The 23,439-nt window shown below is 59.3% G+C and overlaps 1 protein-coding gene across 5 annotated transcripts; it reads right to left on the reverse strand.

Annotated features, from left to right (window-relative positions):
* Positions 1–275: 275 nt before the first annotated feature.
* On the reverse strand, positions 276–20,846 carry NFE2 (nuclear factor, erythroid 2). 5 transcript variants are annotated; one of them, XM_037883987.2, is made up of 4 exons: positions 20,524–20,846; positions 9,410–9,491; positions 7,878–8,081; positions 276–2,485 (listed from the first exon to the last, which is right to left on the reverse strand). In XM_037883987.2, the coding sequence occupies exons 2-4, from the start codon at positions 9,458–9,460 to the stop codon at positions 1,373–1,375; spliced, it is 1,368 nt and encodes a 455-aa protein (XP_037739915.1). In that variant the 5' UTR covers positions 9,461–9,491; positions 20,524–20,846; the 3' UTR covers positions 276–1,372. The 5 variants fall into 5 exon arrangements, with proteins under 5 accessions (XP_037739915.1, XP_037739914.1, XP_037739916.1 ...); XM_037883986.2 differs by having other exon boundaries at positions 20,520–20,843; XM_037883988.2 differs by lacking the exon at positions 20,524–20,846 and adding an exon at positions 9,929–10,055.
* Positions 20,847–23,439: the final 2,593 nt, after the last annotated feature.

Genomic DNA, 23,439 nt, shown 5'->3' on the forward strand with positions numbered 1-23,439 from the left:
TTACAGCGCTGGGAAGTGGGTCAGCGTCCCTCGCCCAAGCCCCGGGCTGTATACAGACTCCCCACCAATGCAGGTGCTGGCTGTGTTACACAGCCAGAGACTCCCACCACGTACACACACACATACAACCCCTTCACTGCCCGCACACACAACCCCCCCCCCACCCCCCTGCACTGTTCACACACACGCATGCCCTCCCATATCACACAGGCTGCAGCCTGTTCCCACCGTCCGCCTCCCCCTCCCACCCCAGTGACGGGCACGGAGACGCGGGCTCCCAGCAGGTCCCTCCGGGCGCTGTTTATTGCGGGACAGTTGGCAGCTGCGGGCCAGGTCTCTATTTACAACAGTCCAAATGGGGAAAATGCTGCCGGGGGCACCTTGCACCAGGGCAGTTGGGGCCACGGCTCCCCACATTTAACCCTCTGAGCTCTGGGGTCCTCTGGCCGGCCTCCGGGCCACAGGATCTCAGCTGCTGCGCTCAGCTCCTGCTCATATGGCCCACCATGATGGTGGATTGGCCCCGTTCCCAGCCACACGGGCTCAGTGCCACGAGCCAGAGGCCCCAAGGCTGGCCTCTCCCTGCCCAGCATCACCCTGAAGAAAGGCTCTTCTGCTCCCCCTCAGGGACCCCCTCCTATCCCCTCCCTCATGGGCCTGCACAGCCCCCTGCCCTTCACGCCCTGTACTCAGGGACCCCCTCCTGTCCCTGTCCCTCTTGACCCTGCACAGCCCTGCCCTCAAGGACCCCCTCCTGTCCCCGGCTGCCCCGTCCCCAGCCCCTCTAGCCCTGCCCTCAGGGACCTTGGGCTCCTGTTGCTCTCAGTGACTTTGCAAAGGGGCATCTGACAAACAAGCTTATGGATGCACAGGAAGGAAGAGACTCTGGTTCTGTCAGCGGTGTGGGGCTCGCGCCACCCCGCCTCCCCCGCCATGGCTGGGCCAGCTCCTTGGGGCTCATGGGGCACCCAAACACCCCCTAGGACAGAGATCAGGGAGTAGGGGGCAAGGGACTCAGCGCCCCTGGTCTCTGCAGGGGAGTGAAGGGGGCTGGGGCAATCATCACAGAAACTAACAGTGTCACGTCTGGGACGTGGGCGCATAACACACTACAGGGTCCCCCCATCCCCGTATGACACCTCTAGGGTTCACTTGGGCGTGTAATGCTCTGGCAGGCCCCTCTATTACCATATGACACCTCCAGGGTTCGGTGTGTAAGGCAGTGACAGGCCCCCCCACGCCCTTATGATGCCTCCAGGTGTGTAATGCACTAAAAGGCCCCCCCACAAGCAGGTTTGGTTGCTGGGAAAGAACACAGACCCCACCCCACACACAGGCAGGGCCTAGCTGTGGGGCCCCAGGGCCGCCCTGCTCAGTCCCCGCTGTCCAGCTTCTTGCTGCGCGGCACCAGAAAGATGCCGCCGTCTGCGGTGAGCTGCAGGGAGAACTCGTCAGGCGAGTAGGGGTTCCCCGCATCGTCCCGCAGCATGAGGAAGACCTCGCGGTACAGCTGGCCCAGCTTCTGCTTCATGAGGCCCAGGGTCTTGTCCACCTCGCAGCGGTCCCGCAGCAGCTGCTGCCGCTCCCGCCCCAGCTGCTCCAGCTCCTGCTCCAGCTGTACGATGTTCTCCAGCTTGCGCTTGCGGCAGTTCTGGGCCGCCACCTTGTTCTTGCCGCGGCGCCGGATGTCGCGGATCAGCACCAGCTGCGGCTCCGTCAGCTGGTACTTGGACACCAGCTCGTTGAAGTCGTCCACCGGCAGGTTGACGATCTTCTCGGTGGGGAAGGGGATCTTCATGGCCAAGGCGCGGCGCTCGTCCCGGCTGCAGGCCAGCTCGGCCCGCGGGGGCGCCCGGCCCTTCTCCAGCTGGGGCTTGAACGGCTCCGGGGGCTGCATGGCGAAGGGAGACGCTTCCTGCAAGGTGGGCAGCAAGGGGTAGTGCGGGCCATAGTCCACAGGGTACATCTCCGCGTAGTCGGGCCGTAGCCTGCTGGACTCCAGCCCCTCGGTCTCCATGGAGTCGGCGTCGCTGTAGTTGAGCGACAGGCCCGAATCTGATTCCAAGTCCTCCTGGGCATTGCAGGGTGGCGGGGGTCCGTAGCCCTCAGCCCGGCCCCCCTCAGCCCGCCCGCTGGCCTCCCCCTGGGACTCGCTTAGCAGCCCAGACAGGGACGGAGTCTTGTTGGTGCCCATCTGGCCCAGGGCGGTGGTTCCTGGCCCCGGGTCAAGGCTGGAGGAGATCAGCATCCCAGTGTAACCATAAGGGGGGTCCATAGGGGGCACGGGGCCCATCCCTAGCCGGGGGCATGGGGCCGCCATGACATCCAGATAGTGGCGGTCATAGACTGGGGCAGGCTGGCTGCAGCTGGGCACCAGGCCATCCCCCAGCGCTGGGCAGTGCCCGTAGTTGGCAGCGGGCGCCATTTGGTGCATGAGGGTGTAGACTGCAGGGTCGTAGGGGGTCTCATTCGGCACATCCAGGCCCTGTGGGGTTGAGAGACACAGGCTGGTTAGTGGCTGCTAGGAGCTTCCCCCGAGGCATCGCTGGGCCAGGCCTCCCATGCCTGAGGGATCTGGGGTGTTGTCCCCATAGTACAGGGTAGGGAAACTGAGGCACAGGGAGGGTAAGCGGCTTGCTCATGTTCAGAGCCAGGGTCAGTGGCAGACTGAGGAATAGAATCCAGAAGTCCTTACTCCCAATTCCCTCCCATAGCCCCACAGTCACACTCCCCACCACCCCCTAGGCCCAAAATACGGGTGCAAAAGCAACACAGGGATCCAGACTGGACCAGTGTCCCCTTCCCTCCCTCGACACATGTTCCCCCAACCTCCTTCTGCAAACTCCTATCCCGTCTCCCACCTCATGCTCCCCAACACCCTCCCCTCCCGCAACTCACTCTCCACCAACCACCTCCCCTCCCCTCCCCCAACTCACTCTCCCCTCCCCCAACTCACACTCCTCCAACCACCTCCCCTCCCCCAACCCACTCTCCCCTCCCCCAACCCACACTCCTCCAACCACCTCCCCTCCCGTCCCCCAACTCAAGCTCCCCTCCCCCAACTCAAGCTCCCCAACCCCTCCCCCAACCCACACTCCTCCAACCACCTCCCCTCCCTCAACTCATGTTCCCCCAACCGCCTTCTGCAAACTCCTGTCCCCTCTCCCCCCTCATGCTCCCTAACCCACTCTCCCCTCCCCAACTCACTCACCACCAACCCCTCCCCCAACTTACACTGCTCCAACCACCCCCTCACTTATCTTTGTTGCCCTTCTCTGAAACTTTTCCAGTCCCGCTGTATCCTTTTTGCGACAGGGTGACCAGAACTGCCCCCATTGTTCAAGGCCTGGGCGTACCAGGGATTTATATTGTGGCATTATGATGTTTTCTGTCTCATTATCAATGGATCCTTACATCCTCTTCGCTTTTTTGACTGCTGCTGCCCACTGAGCTGACATTTTCCATGGTGATGCCAAGCTCACTGTCTTGAGTGGTGACAGCTAATTTAGACCCATCATTATATATGTGTAGTTGGGATTATGTTTTCTAGCGTGCATTACATTTATCTACAACATTGGATTTCATCTGCCATTTTGTTGCCCAGCCACCGAGTTCTGAGATCCCTTTGTAGCTCTTCACAATCAGCTTTGGACTTAACTAGGGGTGATTGTGTATCCTCTGCAAACTTTGCCACTTCACTGTTTACCCCCTTTTCCAGATCATTTATGAATATGTTGAACAGCAGAGGTCCCAGTACAGATCCCTGGGGGACCCTGCTATTTACCTCTCCCCACTGTGAAAATTGACCATTTATTCCTACTCTTTGTTTCCTGTCTTTTAAGCATTTACTGACCCATGAGAGCACCTTCCCTCTTATCCCATGACTGCTTACTTGGCTTAAGAGCCTTCTGTGTGGGCCCTTTTCAAAGGCTTTCTGAAGCTCCAAGTTCACTATGTCCCTGGATCACCCTGGTCCACGTATTTAGTTGCGTCCACGTTGCATCTGAAGAAGTAGTTTTTTACCCACGAAAGCTTATGCCCAAATAAATCTGTTAGTCTTTAAGGTGCCACCGGACTCCTTGTTGTTTTCACGTATTTATTGACTCCCTCAAGGAATTCTAATAGATTGGTGAGGCATGATTGCCCTTTACAAAAGCCATGTTGATTCTTCCCCAACAAATCGTGTTTATCTGTGTGTCTGATAAATCTGTTCTTCACTTAGTTTCTATCAATTTGCCCAGCACTGAAGTTAGGCTCACCGGCCTGTAATTGCCAGGATCACCTCTGGAGCCCTTTTTAAAAATTAGTGTTACATTAGCTACCCTCCAGTCAGCTGGGTCAAAGGCTTATCTCAGTGGTAGGTTACATACCACAGTTAGTAGTTCTGCAATGTCATATCTGAGTTCCTTCAGAACTCTTGGGTGAATCCCATCTGGTCCTGGTGACTAATTACCAGGGGTGAAAGTAGGCTGGTACAGGCCGGTACGGTCAGTACCTGCCCTTACGCAGCCGATGTTAAACACTGCGGCAGGGCCGCCGACAAGGTGGGCAAAAGAGGCAGCTGCCCCGGGGCTGGCAATTTAAAAGGGGCCGGGGCTCCCAGCCGGTGCAAGCTGGGCGGCGCAAGCCAGGCAGCATGGATGGGCTGGCTGGGGGAAACTGACCCCCCAGCCCCGCCCCTTCCGCCCAAGGCCCTGCACCTTCTGGGGGCCAGGAGCTGGGCCCCCATACCGGTAAGAGTTTAATATTACTTTCACCCCTGCTTATTACTGCTTAATTTACCAATTTGTTCCAAAAACCTCTCTACTGACACCTCAGTCTGGGACAGCTCCTCAGATCGGTCACTAAAAAAGAACGGCTCAGGTGTGGGAATCTCCCTCACATCCTCTGCAGCAAAGACCAATGCAAAGGATTCATTTAGCTTCTCCTCAACGGCCTTGTCTTCCTTGAGTGCTCCTTTAGCACCTTGATCGCCCACTGGCTGGCTGGCAGGCTTCCTGCTTCTGATGTATTTAAAAGCAGCCTTACTGCTAGTTTTTGCGTCCTTAGCAAGCAGCTTCTCAAATTCTTTCTTGACCACCCTTATTTTAGTTTTATGCTTAATCTGCCAGAGTTTGGGCGGCTTCTTATTACCCTCACTGGGACCTGATTTCCAGGTTTTAAAGGATGCCTTTTTGCCTCGTACTGTACTGCTTAGCCCTGGTGGCATTCTTTTGGTCCTCTGATTGTCTCTCCTGGCTTGGGGTATCTGTTTAGTTGGAGCCTTTGCTATGGTGGTTTTGAACCGTCCCCATGCTGCTTGCAGGCATTTCACCCGTGTGACAGCTCCTTTCAATGTCCAGCAAATGGCATCCTCCTTGGTGTGTTGTTCACCTTTTTAAAGTTAAATGTCACCGTGGTGGGCTTTCTTGTGTTATCCCCCTACAAGGATTACACAGTGGTTGCTATTCCCAAGCAGGTCAGCTGTATTCACCTCTTGGACCAGATCCTCTGTGCCACTTAGAACTAATCAAGCACTGCCTCTCCCCTCATGACTAGCTCCCAGGACTAGCTGCTCCAAGAAGCAGTGGTGGAAGTTAGTGGTGTCGAGGAATTTTATCTCTGCATCTTGCCCTGGGGGGACATTCATAGATACTAAGGTCAGAAGGGACCATTATAATCATCTAGTCTGACGTCCTGCACAACACAGGCCACAGAATTTCACCCACCCACTCCTGCAAAAAACCTCTCACCTGTGTCTGAGCTATTGAAGTCCTCAAATTGTGGTTTAAAGACTTCAAGGAGCAGAGAATCCTCCAGGAAGTGACCCGTGCCCCATGCTACAGAGGAAGGCGAAAAACCTCCAGGGCCTCGTCCAATCTGCCCTGGAGGAAAATTCCTTCCCGACCCCAAATATGGCGATCAGCTAAACCCTGAGCATATGGGCAAGATTCACCAGCCAGATACTACAGAAAATTCTTTCGGCTTTTGTAGCCTCTCTAATCTTCCTGAGCATTTACAGGCACCCTTGCCAGGCTGGTCAGGGCGCCAGCATTGCCTGCCCCTCTACCCACACTCTGCAGCACTGCCCGTCCTAGAAAGGGGTCAGAAACGCCTAAGGCTGTGGGGATGGGGAATGCAGCATGCTGGGAACTCACCACCCCTTGGAGGTAGAATGGGAGGCCCAGAGCATGCTGGGAATATGCCACTTCTTGGGTTGGAGGAATGGAGCATGCTGGGAATACCTTGCCCCTTGGGGTGGGATGAGCGGCCCCAGAGCCTGCTGGGAACATCCTGCCCCTTGGGTGGGATAGGAGGGCCCAGAGCATGCTGGGAATGTGCCAGTCCTTGGTCTGGGATGGGAAGGCCCAGAGCCCTCCCCCTTGGGGTAGGATGGGGGGGCCCAGAGCATGCTGGGAACACGCTGTCCTTGTGGTGGGATAGGGGACCCAGAAATGCTGGGATTGCCCCACTACTTGGGGTGGGATGGGGGACCCAGAACATGCTTGGAACATGTCATTCCTGCAGTTGGAGGGGGAATGGAGCATGCTGGGATCACCCTGCCCCTCGGGGAGGGGGTTGCAGGCCCAAAGCATGATGGGAAGACGCCCAGCCCTGCACCAGGTGCCTGCCCGACAGAGATGGACAGCGCGATATCGTCCCTACCAGAACAATGGAGCCAATTCATCTCATCAGACAGACGCCCCATTGTGCGGCCGGCCCCCCCGCCCTACCCCCACCAGCTGAACACCACAGCAAGGGCCTTGCAGTGAATGGGGCAGTGTTGGTGCAGGGGCAGGTGAGCGGCTCCATCCCACTGGGAAGATTAAAGAGGCGGTTGCATGTAATTAATACCTGCAGCTCTGCCGGGGCCTTGGGAGGACAGGGTGCTGGGCGGGGGGCTGTGTGTCCCCAGAGCCCAGGCTGCCTCCCCACACTGAGCAGGTCACCTGTGCCTGGGGGAATGGATCCAGGGGGCTGCAAAGAGTCTCAGGGAGGTGGGGCTAGAACTCACCAGCAGGAGGCGCGCTCCCTTGGCCCGCACATCTAGCAGCTCCCTTATCCTCTTGGTGGGCCCAGCCACTAAGGGGCAGCATTTCTCCCTCGCTCAGGGATCCCCACTATGGGGACGGGGATTCGGTCAGCGCTGGGGGCCGGTTAGCGCCACTGGGAACTGGGCTGAGGCCAAAGGAGGGGGAGCAGTTGGGAGAAATTAGACCCAAACATCAGGTCTGGGGTGAGCTCTGTGTTTCCAGCCAGGGCCAGATTGGCTGGGGCAGCTGGTCCATCGCAGGGGCGCCCCACTAGTCCAGCCTTGACTTATCAAGGCCAGGCCAAGAGCCAGCCAGTGCACTCCCCTCCTTGAGCTGGCAGTGTCCGTGCCAAGGTGGGGTGGGGGCTGAGCCATGAGTCCCCTCCCTGTGCCAGGCTCAAGGGAACCCGCGTGACTTTCGACCCAGATCAGAATTTCACCTCTCTAGATGCTGGGAGCAAGTCGCCCGCTAGGGTCTGGGCTCTGAACCTGCCCAACCTCGTGTCACTTGTGCGAGCCTAGAGCAGGCAGCCGCCCAGGAACAAGGCCCCATTGCAAGGGGAGATGCCAAGCAAACTCCCTGGGAGACAGGCAGCCAGGTGGGTGGCAGTAGCCCAATGGGGACAGGGACCTGGCAACACAGCGCCTTGGGACCCCAGCATAGCTTCTACAATAACTGCCCCTCCAGCTTCTCTAGCTCCCAGGAGATTGCAGGGCTCCGCGCTGGATGCAGCGACCGGCTCGGCCAGCAGGAAGGAGAAGGGGGCTAACAGCACCAGGCACTGCCGCTGCTGCAAGCAAGGAGGCTGGGATCCAAAGCTGGCCTGGCTGGGGGAGGGAAGCAGAGGCTCTGTTCGGGGCTCACCTGCAGCTCCGCGATGGACATGATCTCCTGCCAGGTCAGCTCCATCTCCCCCTGCTGGCCAGGCTCACTCACCGGTGGTGCAGGCAGGAGCGTTGTCCGGGCCCGGCCCTGCTGGGGAGGGCAAGGGGGCATCTTGCCGGCCCAGGCCCTGCCCAGCGTCTGCTCCAGAAGGGCCACCCCAAAACCGGCCGTGGCAGCGAAATTCTGTGGCACAAGGAAAGAAAGAATTTGATTGGATAAAGGCCCAGCCTTCCCACTTGCTGACTGGTAGAGACAGGATCCACCCTAGCCTTCCTGGCTGCTGATTGGTAGAGAGGATCCATCCCAACCTTCCTGCCTTCTGATTGGTTGGGACTGGATCCATCCCAGCCTTCCCACCTACCAATTGGTAGAGACAGAATCCACCCCAACCTTCCTGCCTGCTGATTGGTACAGATAGGATCCATCTCACCCTTCCTGCCTTCTGATTGATAGGGACTGGATCCACCCCAAACTTCCCCACCTGCTGATTGGTAGAGAAAGGATCCACCCCATCCTTCCTGCCGGCTGATTGGTACAGACAGGATCCGTTCCAGCCTTCCAGCCTGGGGATTGGTGGAGACAGGATTCACCCCAGCCTTTCTGCCTGCTGATTGGTAGAGATAGGATTCCGCCCCCACCCCTCCCCCAGCCTTCCCATCTGCTGATTGATGATTTGAGCTATTTCTCTCTCTTGGGAGCTGGAGAGCTCTCTCTGACATGAGGCACCCTAAGGAGCTCTTTGCAGCTCCCAGGTTCCCTAGAGGCCTGAGGCTTGTTCTATCCAGCATGGCCTGGGCGTGGCCGGGGAAGTGGGGACGCCCAGGATCACCCTGCTCTGTGCATCTCCCTCGGGCCTGCTGGACCAAGTGTATGGAGGGGCCAGGCTCCCCTTGGGCCCCGCTGTGGAGACCGGCTCCAGCTCCCAACTCCCCCAAGTCTGAGGGGTTGGGTCGGGGGTCACAGTCTGGAGCTGGGTGGCCTGAGGGGTTCTGGCTCTAACTCCTTGCACAGAATTGGGCTGGGGGGTACCCCCTTCCTGAAGTTCAGTGGGGACTGGATCCAGGCCTGGCTATAGCGGGGGGGGAGGGGGGGGGCATTCATAGAAAAGACTCCAGTACCTGATTCCAACGGAGCTCTTGGCAATCTCCCAACCCAGCCGGGGATGTGGGGTGAGCTCAGGACCGTGCCCACCAGCCTCCACATCCCCACTCGCCCCGCTGCTACCCTCTTACCCTCCCCCAGCCTCATGCCTCCTCATTTCTCTTCCCCCTCTGCCTGGGGCGATCTCTCCACCCCCTCCACCCCTTCCTGAGCTCCCTCCAGAGTCTCCCACCCTCCGTGGTGTCCCACCGCATCTGGGGGGGCTGGGGGGAGAGGCTGCAGTCCGGGGCCCTTTCCCGAGCACCACGTTTCCTTCTGCAGCCCGGTGGGATGTTCCCCACGGCGACCCCAGGCGTGGCCACTCTGTCTGGTGCACCGATAAGCCTCCCCTCCCTGGTCGCTCCCCTCACCTCTGAGCTGGTTCTGTGAATTTGCAGCCCGCAGCTGGCAAAATCAGACATTCACGAAGCCGCGAGGAGGCCTGCTTTGCTCCTGCAACACACAGATAAGGGCCCTTATCACCCGCAGCTGCGTGGCCCTGGCATGCACCCCGGCCAGCGGCTGTCACGCTCATGCCCAGCCAGCTCCCTGAACCCCACTGTGCTCTACCTACCCCCTCCCAGCCCTGACCGTCCCCAGTCTCTCTCCAGGGCCAGACACACCCGTGAAACTGCCCAAAGCACAAAGGATGCAGTGTGATCTAGTAGGCAGTGTACTGCGCTAGAACACAGGACGCCGGGGTTCTCTGGCCTGCTGCATGACCTCGGGCAAGTTGCTGCCCTGCTCAGTGCCTCAGTTTCCCCTCCTTGTCTCTGTTCAGCCTGGGAGCTCTTTGGGGCAGGGTCCATTTCTCACTCTGTGTCTGCGCAGCACCTGGTGCTGCAGCGCCCTGATCTCTGTCCGGGTCTCTAGGTGCTGCTGATACGCACAGAATAATCCTGTTTTGCAGCAGGAGCCGATGGTGGGTCATGGAGGGGGGCCCAGTGAACCGACTTAGATTGGCCATGGTGCTGGGACTCACGCTTCCGCCCCGAGAGACTGCGCCACGCTAATGACCATGAACGGCCAGGGCTTGGATTTACATTGCACCCTCCTGGAGCACAGCGCCCCCTAGCACGACCCTTGGGCAATGGGGCCGGCGCTGACTGCCAAGGGAGAGCGCACCCTATTGAGCCCCTCACTTTGCTCCCTGCAGCACAGCGCCCCCTAGAGCCACAGTGAGGCAATAGGGCCAGGGCTGACTGCCAGGGGAGAGCGCCCCCCTGCTAAGCCCCAGCCCCGCTCCCTGGGTCCCCAGCCCTCCCTAGTGCCAGCGCCTGAGCGTGCGGGCAGGGCTGCCTCCCTCCAGCGATTTCACAAGAGGCTCCTTGCGGCAGGGGAGGCCCCGGGCTGCCGGGAAGAGAAGCAGAAACGGCCCCGTCACTTGCGAGCCCCGCCCAGCGCCCATGTTACCCCCTCCCTGCAGGCAGTGCCCTCCCAGGGGAACTTCCCTGCCACTCCATTCAGCTCTGCCAAGCAATGACCCCTATGACTCACCCCCCCCACACCGATACTGAGGTTGCCTGTACGGGCGGGTCAGTGTCTTAAACCCCACAATGGAGCTGAGTCCCACTGGGCTTGTGCCACCCCAGGAACTAACAAATGACATGGCCAGGACGGCTCCATGGGGCACAAAGGCACAGATCTCGGCTCTTCCCCATAGCCAGACTAACTCTGTGGGCCCCAAAGGCAAAGATCTCGGCTCCCCCCATAGCTGGGCTGGTTTTCTGGGGCCCAAAGGGAGAGACCCCAGCTCCCCCACCCCCCCATGGCCAGGCTGGCTCCATGGGGCCCAAATGGACAGATCCCAAGTCCTGCCCTTGGCCCAACTGGTTCCGTGGGTCTTGCAGGGACAGACTGTGGCAGATCGACGCTCCCCTGCCCCACACCCCCTTCTCATTCCCCTCTAAGCCCACCCCAGCGCCAAGGCTAAGGCTTATGAGGAGAGGCTGAGGGAGCTGGGATTGTTTAGTCTGCAGAAGAGAAGAATGAGGGGGGATTTGATAGCTGCTTTCAACTACCTGAAAGGGGGCTCAAAAGAGGATGGATTTAGACTGTTCTCAGTGGTAGCAGATGACGGAACGAGGAATAATGGTCTCAAGTTGCAGTGGGGGAGGTTTAGGTTGGATATTAGGAAAAACTTTTTCACTAGGAGGGTGGTGAAGCACTGGAATGGGTTACCTAGGGAGGTGGTGCAATCTCCATCCTTAGAGGTTTTTAAGGTCAGGCTTGACAAAGCCCTGGCTGGGATGATTTAGTTGGGGTTGGTCCTGCTTTGAGCAGGGGGTTGGACTAGATGACCTCCTGAGGTCCCTTCCTACCTTGATAGTCTATGATTCTATGATAAGGCCGGCCTTCACAGGGTGGGCACCCAGTCAGAGCCAGATTCTCAGTAGAGATGGTCCTGCCAGGGGCACGCTGGGCAGCAGCTCCTTGGAAAGTCCAGCCTGGCTCCCCATGTCCTGGGGGTTCAGCTGGGCCTGAAGTGGTAATTTGCGTCCCGAGTGCAGAATGGCCGTGAAACCAGATCCGAAAGCGCCTGCCTCCCCCTCCGTGCACTGGGGAAGCCTGAGGGGCAATTCACAGGAAAGACGTGGGGGAAGGGGAATCAGCCCAGCCCCGAACCTACAGACACGATTGGGGCAAGAAACCAAGGAGACGACGCAAGGGTGAGAAACAAAGGCACACCCTGCTCAGGCCACCTGCTGTCCTTCCCTCCATCCACCCATCACCAACCAGGGGAGTGTTTGAGTACTTCATCTACGGGAATCCCACCAGAATCCAGGCACAAAGCCCCCCTCTACCAGTGCAGTCCCCTCTCACCCGCCCCCCGTTTCGCAATGCAGCATCACCCACATCGACAACCCAGCTGGGATCATATGGCCCCCCCCCAGGCCCTATTTCTGCGATGCTGTTCTGCAGGGCTGGGCTCTGGGTATCCCCAGACAGCACCTGCCAGGTGCCACCCAGACGCGAGGGGTGGGTCTAACCAGTGATGAGCTCTGAGGCCAGGGGGATGCTGGGTATGGTCAGATCAGGATGGGGGGGCAGAGCATAGGCACGGGAAGTAGAGGTGCAGGGAGGTGTGGCAGCATCCCGGCTGCCGGCCCTGCGCCCCTGTTGCCCGGGGTCCCGGCTGCTGGTCCCGCTGCTGTCCAGGGTCTTGGCCACTGGCCCCAGGTCCCGCTCGGCCTCTGGCCCCGGGGGCTCCACTGCTGGCCCCAGGGTCCCGGCCACCGGCCCCGCATGCGAGATCCTGGCTGCCGACCCCACTCCCGTGGCTCTACACTCACCCCTAGCTGTGTTCCCCCCACCTTACCCCTGTCCATGTCCCCCCCCCTGGAGATAGCTCTGCTCCTGGCCCTAGCTCTAGGGGGCAGTGATAGACGCGGACAGGGATAAGAGGGGTACAGCTCAGTACCCCCACTCCAAAAACTTCCAGCGCCACTGGCCCAGAGATGGGCACTGCCAAGGGCCATCCAGGTGGGTCCCATGTAACTGACCAGGCAGGTCGGAGACTGTTTTACAGCTGATTGGTACCAAGTGGGCCACACCCATTGCTGTACCAGAGAGCCAGCTGTTGGATAACGGGGCACGGCGTCTTCCCCCATGACCACCCATCCAAACCCAGCAGACAGTGCCAGCAGCTACCACCTTGCGGCTGTTTCCACGTCTGCGAAACGAGTTTGCCGGGACTCAGGCCAGTCCCTGGATCACAGAGATACCTGCCCCCCAGCCATCCCTAAAAGATCCCCTGGTCCAGTCTCAGCTGAGTTCCCCCAGGCTGACAGGCTCTGGCAACTGAGCTGCCGTGGGGGCACGGCGGGGCTCGCAAGCCCCGCTGGGAAGCTAGTGAGGTGGTTCTGAGCATAAATAGATTTCTTGGCGATAAAAGCAGAAGGGCCCATTCAGATCCCTGCATCCAGCCTGGTAACTGATGGGCACGGATCATTTAGACACACGTCCATCCTCAACCAAAAGCCTCCACATGATGGAGAATCCACCAGTCCCCTGGGAAGCTGCTCCCAGGACTAATTCCCCTCCCGGTTACAGACTCATGTCTCAGCTCCTCTTTGAACTGGGAGGGATCCAGCGTCCGGGGTAGGGCATTCCGGAGGCTCCTACTCTCTGTAGTTATTTGTTAGGTGTATTACGGTAGCATCTTGGAGCCTTACTCATGGACCAGGACGCCAGCGTGCCAGGCGCTGTATAAACACAACAGACAGATGGTCCCTGTGCCAGAGAGCTTACAGTCCAATGCAGCCACCTCTGGGGTGGGATGCAGCAGCTTCCAGCTGGAGGCCTGGACAACGCTTAAAACATTGGTCGACAGCTATGGGATTCAGGGGTGTGAAAAATCCACCCCCGACACCCGGCCTCGGTTCTCAGTTCGGACTTTCACTGGATCATCTCTGTCCTGCTGCATTTCCAAAGGGGCCAATTCAGCTCCAAAAAAATTCTCCAAATCTGCTAGGTTTCTTGGTTTGCTTTTCCCCCCTTCGCTTTTGTCTCCATCCCTGGCAACTTTGAAAGGCTGTTTTCCTCCAAGGCCTGCTCTGGTTCAGGGAGGGATTGGTGGGGGAAGGTTTCTGGCTAGTGCTACATGGGACGGCGGACGAGACGCTCCCAACGGCCCCTTCAAAGCTATTACAAACATTTCGTAATTTTCCAAAAATATATATAATAAAAAACAACGGAATGTGGAAAGAGGAAACAACCCCTTTGATCCCAGAAATGTGGGGGTTGGTGGTTTTTCTCTGAAAATCCCCCCCACACCCACCATACGCACACATGTGACTTAAGTAACCAATCAGAACTGGCCATGGGGAGCCTGTCCCCACTCCCAAATCCTTGAGGTGGGCCCTGACCCTGGCGCTGCCCTTGTGTTCCCTGCTCTCAACCTGCTGCCTTTGGGCATTGCGGGTGCACTGGGCCGGGCCCTGGAGGGGCTGGAGAGCAAGTGGCAGTTCCCTGTGGGGGCAGGTTGGCAGAGTGCCCTGTGCTGTCTCCTGCGGATGCCCTGTGGATGCCCCCAGCTGTCTCATCCCTCTTGCCCTGGGACAATAAACACTCCCCGGCCGCAGGAACGCCCAGCCAGACCGCCCGCTGCGCTCACTTCTGCTTTCAGGTGCTTTCCAGCAAGCGGGAAGAGCAGCTGGCCGCAGCATCATCCCACCGGGACCAGCAGGCCAGGCTGGGGGGAGCAGAGGGGGCCTCAGCTCTGCCGCCTTCTGCCACCAGTGCTTGGTTTCCACCGAAGCCAGCGTGGACGGGGTTAATGGGCCTGTTCACCAGCGGGGTGAGGCAGTGGAGAAGCTGTGGGTGTGGGGTGGGGAGTGCTGTCCTGCGGGCGTGCTGGGGACTTCCTGTTGAGCAGCCCAGGTGGTGCCTGGATGCAGGACTCTGTCCGTCTCTCCCATCCGTCCGTTTGTCTGGTTTTGACCCAGCTCCCCTCCATGTGGATCAGAGCCTCCGGGTCAGGGGCAGCTCCCCACAGGGCTGAGCCCGATGCCAGCTGGGGGCAGATTTGCACCGAAGCAGCATGAGATTCACTCTCCCTCCGCTGGCGTCAGATCCCAAACCCGAGTCCCCCCTTCAACGCCACCAGTGGGGGCATTTTGCCAGGCCTAAATGTCAGACCCCTCCCGTTCCAAGCCACGTTCTCCATATGGGTTAGAGCCCAAGGGAGTGGAAACCAGGACTCCTGGGTTCTCTTTTTTGGCTCTGGCAGGGGAGTCGGGTCTGGGGGGTTAGAGCCATGGGGCTGGGAGCCAGGACTCCTGGGTTCTCTCCTTTGACTCCTGCAGGGGAGTGGGGTCTGGGGGGTTAGAGCCATGGGGCAGAGAGACAGGACTCCTGGGTTCTAGCCCCAGCTCTGCCCGTGAGCCCTTTGTTAGAGCAGTTTTGCCACCTGATGCTAGGGCCTATAGGGAGCAGGGCGCTTTTATTGCAGGGAGATGCAGGGATCAGAGGGTTAAGGCACTGAGTGGCTCCCTCCCCACCGCAGCCTGTGGGCCGTTATCACCTTCTGGGGCCCCTGGTTTCCCGCCTGTGTTTCGACACAGGCCCCCTACGATTTCCCAAGGCCCCGGCGGGATGTTGCACAAGGCAAAACCCTCTCTTGGTTAACACTGTGCCTGGCTCCCGCAAGGCATGTCCCCCTCCCCTGCTCCTGGGCCCAGGGTGTGGGACGGGGCGGGGGGGAGGACGTTTCCTTAGGAGGCGCCTCCCCATCAGCCCCGGCCACTGCCCAGCCCTCTCAGCTCATCAGGGTGGCCCTGCCCAGCACCCTTGGCCCCGGCCTCCCTGCCATGGGATCAGCACCATGCACTGTGCTGGGCTCACAGAGCAGGACCCTTGGTGCAGACGTTGCAGCACCCCCCAGCCATCCACCCAGCGCAGCCACTTGCAAACACTGGTCACTGCCCTTGTAGCATCAAAGGCAGCGTGGCCTCGCGGGTAGTGCACTGGATTGGGACTCAGGAGAGCTGGGGTCTGTCCCTGGCTCTGGCCTGCTGGGTGACCTTAGGCAAGCTGTGCCTCAGTTTACCCATCTGTACAATAGGGATCACAGCGCTGGCCTGCTCCATGAAGCGCTTTGAGATTGATAGAGAAGAGCCTGGCAGGATTGTTACCATGGCACTGAGAGCTGGCAGTTTGCTCCAGACCCTGCAACGGCTCTGACAGCTGAGATTCCACCCCCGCCCCCGCCAGCAGTGCTCACCCCTGCCTGCTCCCTCAGTCAAGTGTCTCACCCTGTCCTGCCTTCCAGCTGCTGGGTCTCACATACTCCCCCACCAGGTGAGACCCACATCCCCTCCCCCACCCATTCCAGATGTCACCGAGTGGAGCAGGATGGGGATACTTTCCCTCCGGACCCCTGTGCCTCCCAGCTGGTGTCCTGCAACCTTAGCATTAGCAGGAGCCAGCGAGCATGTGTGCACCACTGCCCTCTGCTAGGCAGGATAAGGACTGCTCAGCTGTCAGAGGCCCTGCACTGCTGACGGGGATTCTCCTTTAGTGCAGGTGGCTTTGACACCAGTAGGATCCGAGTTCTATGTCTCATGCAGCTACGACATGCAGCGTGGAGCTGGGCGTGGAGTTCCCAGTGCCCACGGCTTTGCTACAAGATTCTGCCCAGCTCCTGTACCTGTTGTGGGAAGACCCTACAATAACAAACCAGCCTATGTGGCACAGTGCTCAGGGAGATCCGCAGAATAACAAACGAGCGTGCGCAGCCCAGTACTCAGGGAGACCCTACAATAACAAACCAGCATGCACAGCAGCGTGCTCGGTGGGCTTTTCAAGCTCCCAGTGACGTTCAGGTTCAGGCTGGAGTCAGTGCTGGGATGGGGCTGCCTGGGGCTTGAACCCAGAGCTGCGTAGGGGCAGGCTAGACAGACAAAGGCGAGAGACAGGCAGAGACTCTCAGTGGTCGGGGGCAGGGGGTTCCCCCAGGACCATTGCTTGTTCTGCCACTTAGCCTGAGACGTAGCTTGTACCAAGCATGTGAAACGCTGACGCCCTGCGTGGGTTATCAGCAGTGGGGATCAAACCTGCAACCGGATCTTCGTCCCTAAGCGTAAAACATCAGCTCTTAGGCAAGGCCGTACTAGGCCTATCAAGCCATACCTGGCCTAGGCACCACAAGAAGGGGACAGAGCGCCACACTGAGTGGGCGTGGCTTATACACGGGCAGGTGGGTGTTGTGTGCACATGCGTCAGTGTGTGAGCTCCACTGTCCTCTACTGGATGGAATCCACACCACTGCACTCTGTGTCATAGCCCCAGTACTGCTCCCAGGGAATCTCTTTTCACATGGGTGTCCATCCGGGAGGGAGTGCCTCTGGAGGCATCTGTCCCATCCTGCTACCATGAGGTTCTGGGGGGTCTAGGATGTGACTCCTGTGATGCCCTGGGGGGCTTGTCTCAGGGCCCCTCTTCCAACCCAGGCAGGGCCGAGCCCTGCTCTGAGCCAATGGCCCCTGCCCAGGAGGATTGGCCTTCAGTCTCACTCCACTGGCTTGGAGCCTTGGGGCCAGCCCAGGGGCTCCAGAGGGAGGGACCTGATGGGGATCATGGTTAGTGTGTGTGGGGGGGTGGAGCCGGCCGCAGATTCCCACCCTGGTTTTGGCAGTGCAGCCCCAGGGGCGCATCCAGCCCCATCTCTGCTCCTAGCAAAGGGGTTCAATCCAGCCCCCCTTCTGGGTTGTTTCTCTGCAGTCACCAATGGAGATGATGCAGAAGTCTGGCTAGAATCTGGCTTGCATGCCCCTGGCCGGAGCAGCTGGCTGGGGGTGGGAGCCTGTGTGGGTTTGGATTGGGAAGGAAGCTTTGGGACTTGCAGAGGCAGCTGCTCCTCGGTGACGCTGGGGTAAATCCAGAGTCACACCATGCACCTGAGTGAGGCGAGTCCAGCTTCACACCGGCCTAGCTAAGTGCCGAGTTTGGCTTAGAGGGGGCGGAAGCGGGCACAGTTCTTCCAACCCTGTGTGCCAAATCAGCACTCAAAGCCATGAGCCAGAGCTGGGGCAGGGAGAGGGCTTGGATCCCCCAGGAAGGCAGGCCTCTGCCCCCAGAGCTGAAGGAGAATCCCCACTAGCTGTTAGCAGTATAAGGTGTATGACACACAGCTCAGCCGTTATGCTGCACGTGTTGCTCTGCTGAGGCTAAGAGAGAAGGGACGCCTGCTCCGGTGTGACACGCCCTTGGAGACAGGAGTGAGCTGAGACTCTGCGGGGAGATATTTCCTTTGCTGTTTCTCTTTGTTACCAGACTGAGGACAAAGCTGCCACAAGGCTCAGATCCTCAGAAAGAGAGAGAGCTTCAGGAACCCCCTTATCGCCCCTCAGCGCGAGGCCCAGGGCCCACCCCCTCAAAGGGCAGCCAGCAAAGCTTGGCTCGGCTGGCCCCTAGTCAGGTACATGGCTACCCAGCCAGGGCCTGGGCACATCCAGTAAGCCAGTGCCGCAGAGCTGCCGATGGCCTGTCTGGCAGGGGGGCATCACCCCCACTGCTAGATTGTAACTTGGTACCTCCAACAGCCTCCTCACCCAGCTCTCAGGCATCCCCAGCACTGGCACATCCCCGGGCGCCTCCACCAAGCCAGCCGCCCCTCTGCCTGGGAGTGTGGGGCTCTGGCAACACCTCCAATCTGAAAAGCAAACAGAGCCCAACCCCCCTGAGCTCTGCCTAGTTTCCAGTTCATGCTAAACGGCTGTGGGTGGCTCTGCACCCCAGAAGTGGCTGCTTTTGGGCAGTGGGGAAAAGGTTCCTGTGTCAGCAGGAAACCCTCTGGGACCCTTCAGGGATAGAATCCAGCCCCTGCTGCTCTAAGCGTGCAGCCCCAGCCACTTGAACTGAAGGGGAATCGCTGTTGGCGGTGAGGGGGTTATGACACTCAGTGAAGCAGACCTGCAGCCATCCAGGAGAGGGCAGTGGTGAGCGCTAACTGGCTGGTCACAGGTTTCCAGGAAAAGGCGGGGAAGAGACAGGCTTGGAGCAGGGTCCCTGGGGCAGCAGAAACAGCCCCAGGGAAGGGCAAGGCCAATGGGCTATTAAGTCCAGGACCTGGCTCCGCTGTGAGACCCCTTCCCCGCAGTGTGTCCAGCCGACCACACTGTCCCTGGAGCCTAGGCCTGGTTCTGCTGCACAGCCCAGCAGCCCAAGGGGCTGGATCAACTCAGCCCTACAGCCCCAGCCTCTCTATTTATTACCAGTTATTGCAGCCGCAGGTGCCATGCCCATTTCCCTGTGTCTCTGTGATATCATGTGGCAGGGAGTTCTGCTGGTTCACACTCTCTCCCGCACATGGTCAAGCCCCGCCCTGCTGACTTCAATAGAAAACACTGTAATGAAGCCAGGGCCTCATGAACCATACGGCAGCTGCAGGGAGCGAGTTTAGCACTCTGCCCCAAGAACCCAAACCCCGACACAAGCTAAAGGAAAATCTCCTGCAACTCTTCACACTACAGGGTCTATGGGCCATGGGTAGCAGTGCTGGGTGCACCCAGGAGAGGGCAGTGGTGCACGTGTGTGACACACACACACACCCCCACCACAGCCTGGCCATTTAAATTGTCCTTTTCCACCAAGGTCCCACCCAAGCCACAGACCTGGGTTCAACCTTCAGAGCAAACGCTCGACTCTCAGCAACCTGCCAGGAGCAGAAACCTGCTGCATGCATCACAGAAACAAACGCTAGAGCCACAGGGCCACGAGCCCTGGGGGAAGAAGAGCTGCCAGTGACCCCACCCCCATCCCACTCACCCCACACCGAGGGGAAAGTGCAAATGCCCGTGAGCTCCCCCATGAGAGCTGCTTCTCACCTAGCTGGTGGGAGAATTTGCTGACCTCTGCACTGGCTCCGTGCGTGTGTGTGTGTGTGTGTGTGTGCGTGTGCACTCTGTGTGTAGGGGTATGTGTGTGCAGTGTGTGTGTCTAGGATGTGTGTATGTGTGTGTGCATACAGTGTGTCCGTGTGCGTGTGCACTCTGTGTGTAGGGGTGGGTGTATGCACTGTGCATGTGTGTAGGATGTGTGGATGTGTGTTGCGCACCAGAAGGTGATGCGGGGGGAGGAGGGCTGTGTTTTCCACTCACCTCCAGCGAGTCACTAACTCACACCCAGAGACACAAGGGCACAGACGGGAGAAGGCGGCCCCCAGGCTGAGTCCCCCCCCAATCACCCTCCTGACCTGCTGTCTCTCTCCTGCCCTCTCAGACACAAACCCTACCCCCGCCGAAGCCCCAGGATGGGCAGTGGGGGCAAGTCTCCGTAGGACCCCCCAGCGCAACTACTGCCCCACAGGCCACTGAGCGCAGACCCCCAAACCCAGCAGGGTGGAGCCCGTCTGATCAGAACCCCCAGGGGCTGCAGCATCTCCGCCCCACATGCCCAGGGCTTCATACCCCCAGCTTCTTTGTGGGCCCCACACCCTCCCCACGTCTGCCCCCAGACCCATGTGTCCTCAGCCAGCTCACAGAGACGGGCCCGAGCAGCAGGTTTCCGACCGGGGTCTGGGTCGGACCCTCCCCACAGCTCGGGCGGCCGGATAGAGATGGGGATCTGGGGGAGGGGAGCGGGGGTGTTGGACAGGGACAGGGATCCTGGTCAGGGGGTTGGATGCGGGCCCCGATTGAGGGGCTGAACAGGGCTGGGGATTCGTGCCGTGGGGGGTGGCATTGGAATCCGGGGGTTGGTACCCTGCCTTGCTCCAGAGCCTGGGGCCCCAATCCTGGTGCATTGGGGGTGGGGGGCTCCTGAACCACCCCAGCGAGCAGTTCCATGGAGGCAGGACAGGGCTCATCTCCACCACCCCACCCCCCGCCCCGCGGTGACCCATCTGCCTTGGGAAAATCTCCCACCCCCAGCTGGGATCTCGGGTTCCCAGCACCTGCCGGAGCGGCACAGCCGCGGGGACCTGAACAAAGTCTCCTTTGAGAGGCCGTGGCTGGGCCGGGCATCACTGCTGGCTCCTACCTGCCTGGGATCCCCAGCCGGGGAGTGCGCGGGGGTCTCACTCTTTTCCCTGTCTCCGTCACGGTGGCTCCTTCCCGCCGGACCCCAAGGTGCTGGGGAAGCAGAGCGTGGTCCCTGCTGCGAGCTGGGGCGCCTTCTCAAGGCACCTCCATCCTGGGCAGCCCTGGGGGGCCCTTGCTGGGCTGTGGGGCACACCGAGGGCAGGGCTCTCGTCCGTGTTCTCCTCTGTGAGGCTCTGCGCCTCTCCCTGGGGTTGCCTGTTATTACATAAGCGGGGCCAGCCCTGCCCCGCCGTCTAACGGCCTCCCGCCCCCCCTGCGAGGTGCGGAGGGGAAGCCACAGAGAGCAGTGTCCCTAGGGGACGCTCCCCCCCCCGGCCTCCGGGGGCTGCGCTGCAGGGAAACAGGAGCCCTCGCTCCATGGCACACGGTGATAACACAGACACGCACCACAACATGCCACAATCCCCAACAACACACAGACACGCAGACTCCTGCACACAGCGCCACGCACACACAGCCACACACACACGCTTGTGCGTATGCACAAACACAGCCACACGAGCATGCACAGAGCCCCTTCCCCTGCACACAGAGTCTCACACACACACCCAGTGGCACATGCACTCACACACAGACACACATACAGCCACACGCCCAAAACGGAGCCCCACAAACACCCACCCAGCCACACACACACGCTTGTGCATATGCACAAACACAGCCACAAGCATGTGCACACAGAGCTTGCCTCCCCCACATAAAAAGCCACAGACACACACAGAGAGAGCCCCACAAACACACACACAGCCACACATGCGCACACCCACAGCTCCATACACAAAGACAACTTTAAAAGGGATTGTTGAGCCCTGAGAAAGACAAACACAAACCCACAGACGCAGCCCCCAACTCAGCTGAAATGTTACATGGGTTCATCCACAGGGGTGTGTTCTTTCTTTCTTTCTTTCTTTCTTTCTTTCTTTTCCCCCCATTGGAGTCCAAGAATTTTTATGTAAAGTCTCAAATATACCCAGGTGGGTGTTCAATGCAAATTCATTTTAGTCAATAAAACAGCTTGAGTTTGTCTCACAGGAACCGGTGGCAGGGAGGGAGAGAGGTGCCTGTGGCCGGGGGTGCTGGGTGACCAAAGGGGGCACAGCAATCCTGGGGTTAGCTGGGGGGCAGCAGGGTGACCACGGGGTGCAGGAGGGCATGATGAGGGGGGCACCAGCATCATCCATTGTGTCTTTTATGTGAGAATCTTGCACATTTGTTAACCCCCCTGCCAGCCATTACCCAATTGTACTGATGGGGAAACTGAGGCACAGAGAGGGGCTGGAACTGGCTGAAAGTCAGATAGAAAAGCTGAGGCAGATATGGGGAGTGGAACCCAGGTGTCCTGACTCCCAGCTCCCTCTGTTCTAACCAACTCCACTCCACCATGCAAGCCACTTGGGTTCTACAAACAACAGGCCCTTAAAGTCTCAGTGGGGCAGCCAAGGGCTGAGTGGGCCACTTCTGGGACGACAGTGGGGTCTTGTGGTTCGAGCAGTGGAGACTGGGAGTCAGGACCCCTGAGTTCTATCCCCAGCCATGGGAGGGGTGTGGGGTCTGGTGATCAGAGAGGGGTTGTGTGGGGGAGGCAGGAGGAAAGGGCATCAGGACTCCTGGGTTCTATTCCCAGCTCTGGGAGGGGAGTGAGGTCGGGGAGAGGAACCGCCAGGCCATTGCCAGAAGGGGAGGCTGCAGCCGCCTGGCCAAGGCCCGAGAGAAGGAACCAAAACTGGCCGATTGCACAATGAGTCAGACACATTGTCTCCGAGGCGGGGGCTTTCCATGGAGAACCGTCCCCATGGGTAGGGGGCCCATTCCCTGGGCCGGATGGTGAGTGAACCCCCTCACCCCTGGGAGTTCCCTGCCGTTGGCCCCAGAGCTGGTGCCATGGATGTGGGTTGCCATGGAGACTCAGAGCTCATGGGCCAGGACACAGGGGAAACAGGGCTCTTGCCAACAAGAGGAGGCTACAGGGCCTAAGCCAATGGCAGCCTGGCTGGGGCTGCCATGTGGGCCTGGGGCTCAGGACACCTGGGTTCTATTCCCAGTTGGGTGACTCTGGATAAATCTCCTTCCCTGCTTGTGCCTCAGTTTCCCCTCCCACCTTTTATCTAGTCAGACTTGTGAGCTTTTTGGGGCGGGGGCTGTGTCTCACTCTGGGTCTGTGCAGAGCTAGGGGAGCCCGGAATATAAATAATAAAAATGGTTTACACTCTTTGAGTATTTCTGATTGATTTTTCCCGTAGCACTCGTGGGTCTAAGCAGAGAACAGGATCCCACCACACCAGGCGCTGTACACACCAAGTGAGTCTCTGTCCCAAAGAGCTCACAGACAGCCCTGCATAGGGGTCTAGTGGGTTACAGCGCAGGACCCGGGAGTCAGGACTCCTGGGTTCTGTTCCTATCTCTGGGTAGGGAGTGGAGGTCAGTGCTTAGAGCAGGGGTGACTAGGAGCCAGGACTCCTGGGTTCTATTCCTGGCTCTGGGAGAGGAGTGGGATCTAGGAAAGGAAACTGATGCATAGAGAGGGGCTGTGACTCCCCCTGGATCACATCAGCCACCTGGCTGGAAACACAGGCATTAGCGCTCATGGATATTTCTTACTGCACCTTGTGCTAGGTGCTGTATATTCATGGCCCATGATTCCTGGGTTCTAATCCAGCTCTGAGACAGGAATGAGGTGCAGTGAGTTACCTCGGATTGCCTGGAAGCCAGGATGCCCGGGTTCTATCTCCAGCTCAAGGAAGGGAGGGTGACTAGTGGTTAGAGCAGGGGGCCTGGGAGCCAGGACTCCTGAGTTCTGCCCCTGGTGCTGGGAGGGGAGCGACTGCTGCCGGGTTGAGCTTGAATCACATTGGCCATCG

This window comes from Chelonia mydas, chromosome 20 (genome assembly GCF_015237465.2).
Source record: "Chelonia mydas isolate rCheMyd1 chromosome 20, rCheMyd1.pri.v2, whole genome shotgun sequence".
NCBI lineage: Eukaryota > Metazoa > Chordata > Testudines > Cheloniidae > Chelonia > Chelonia mydas.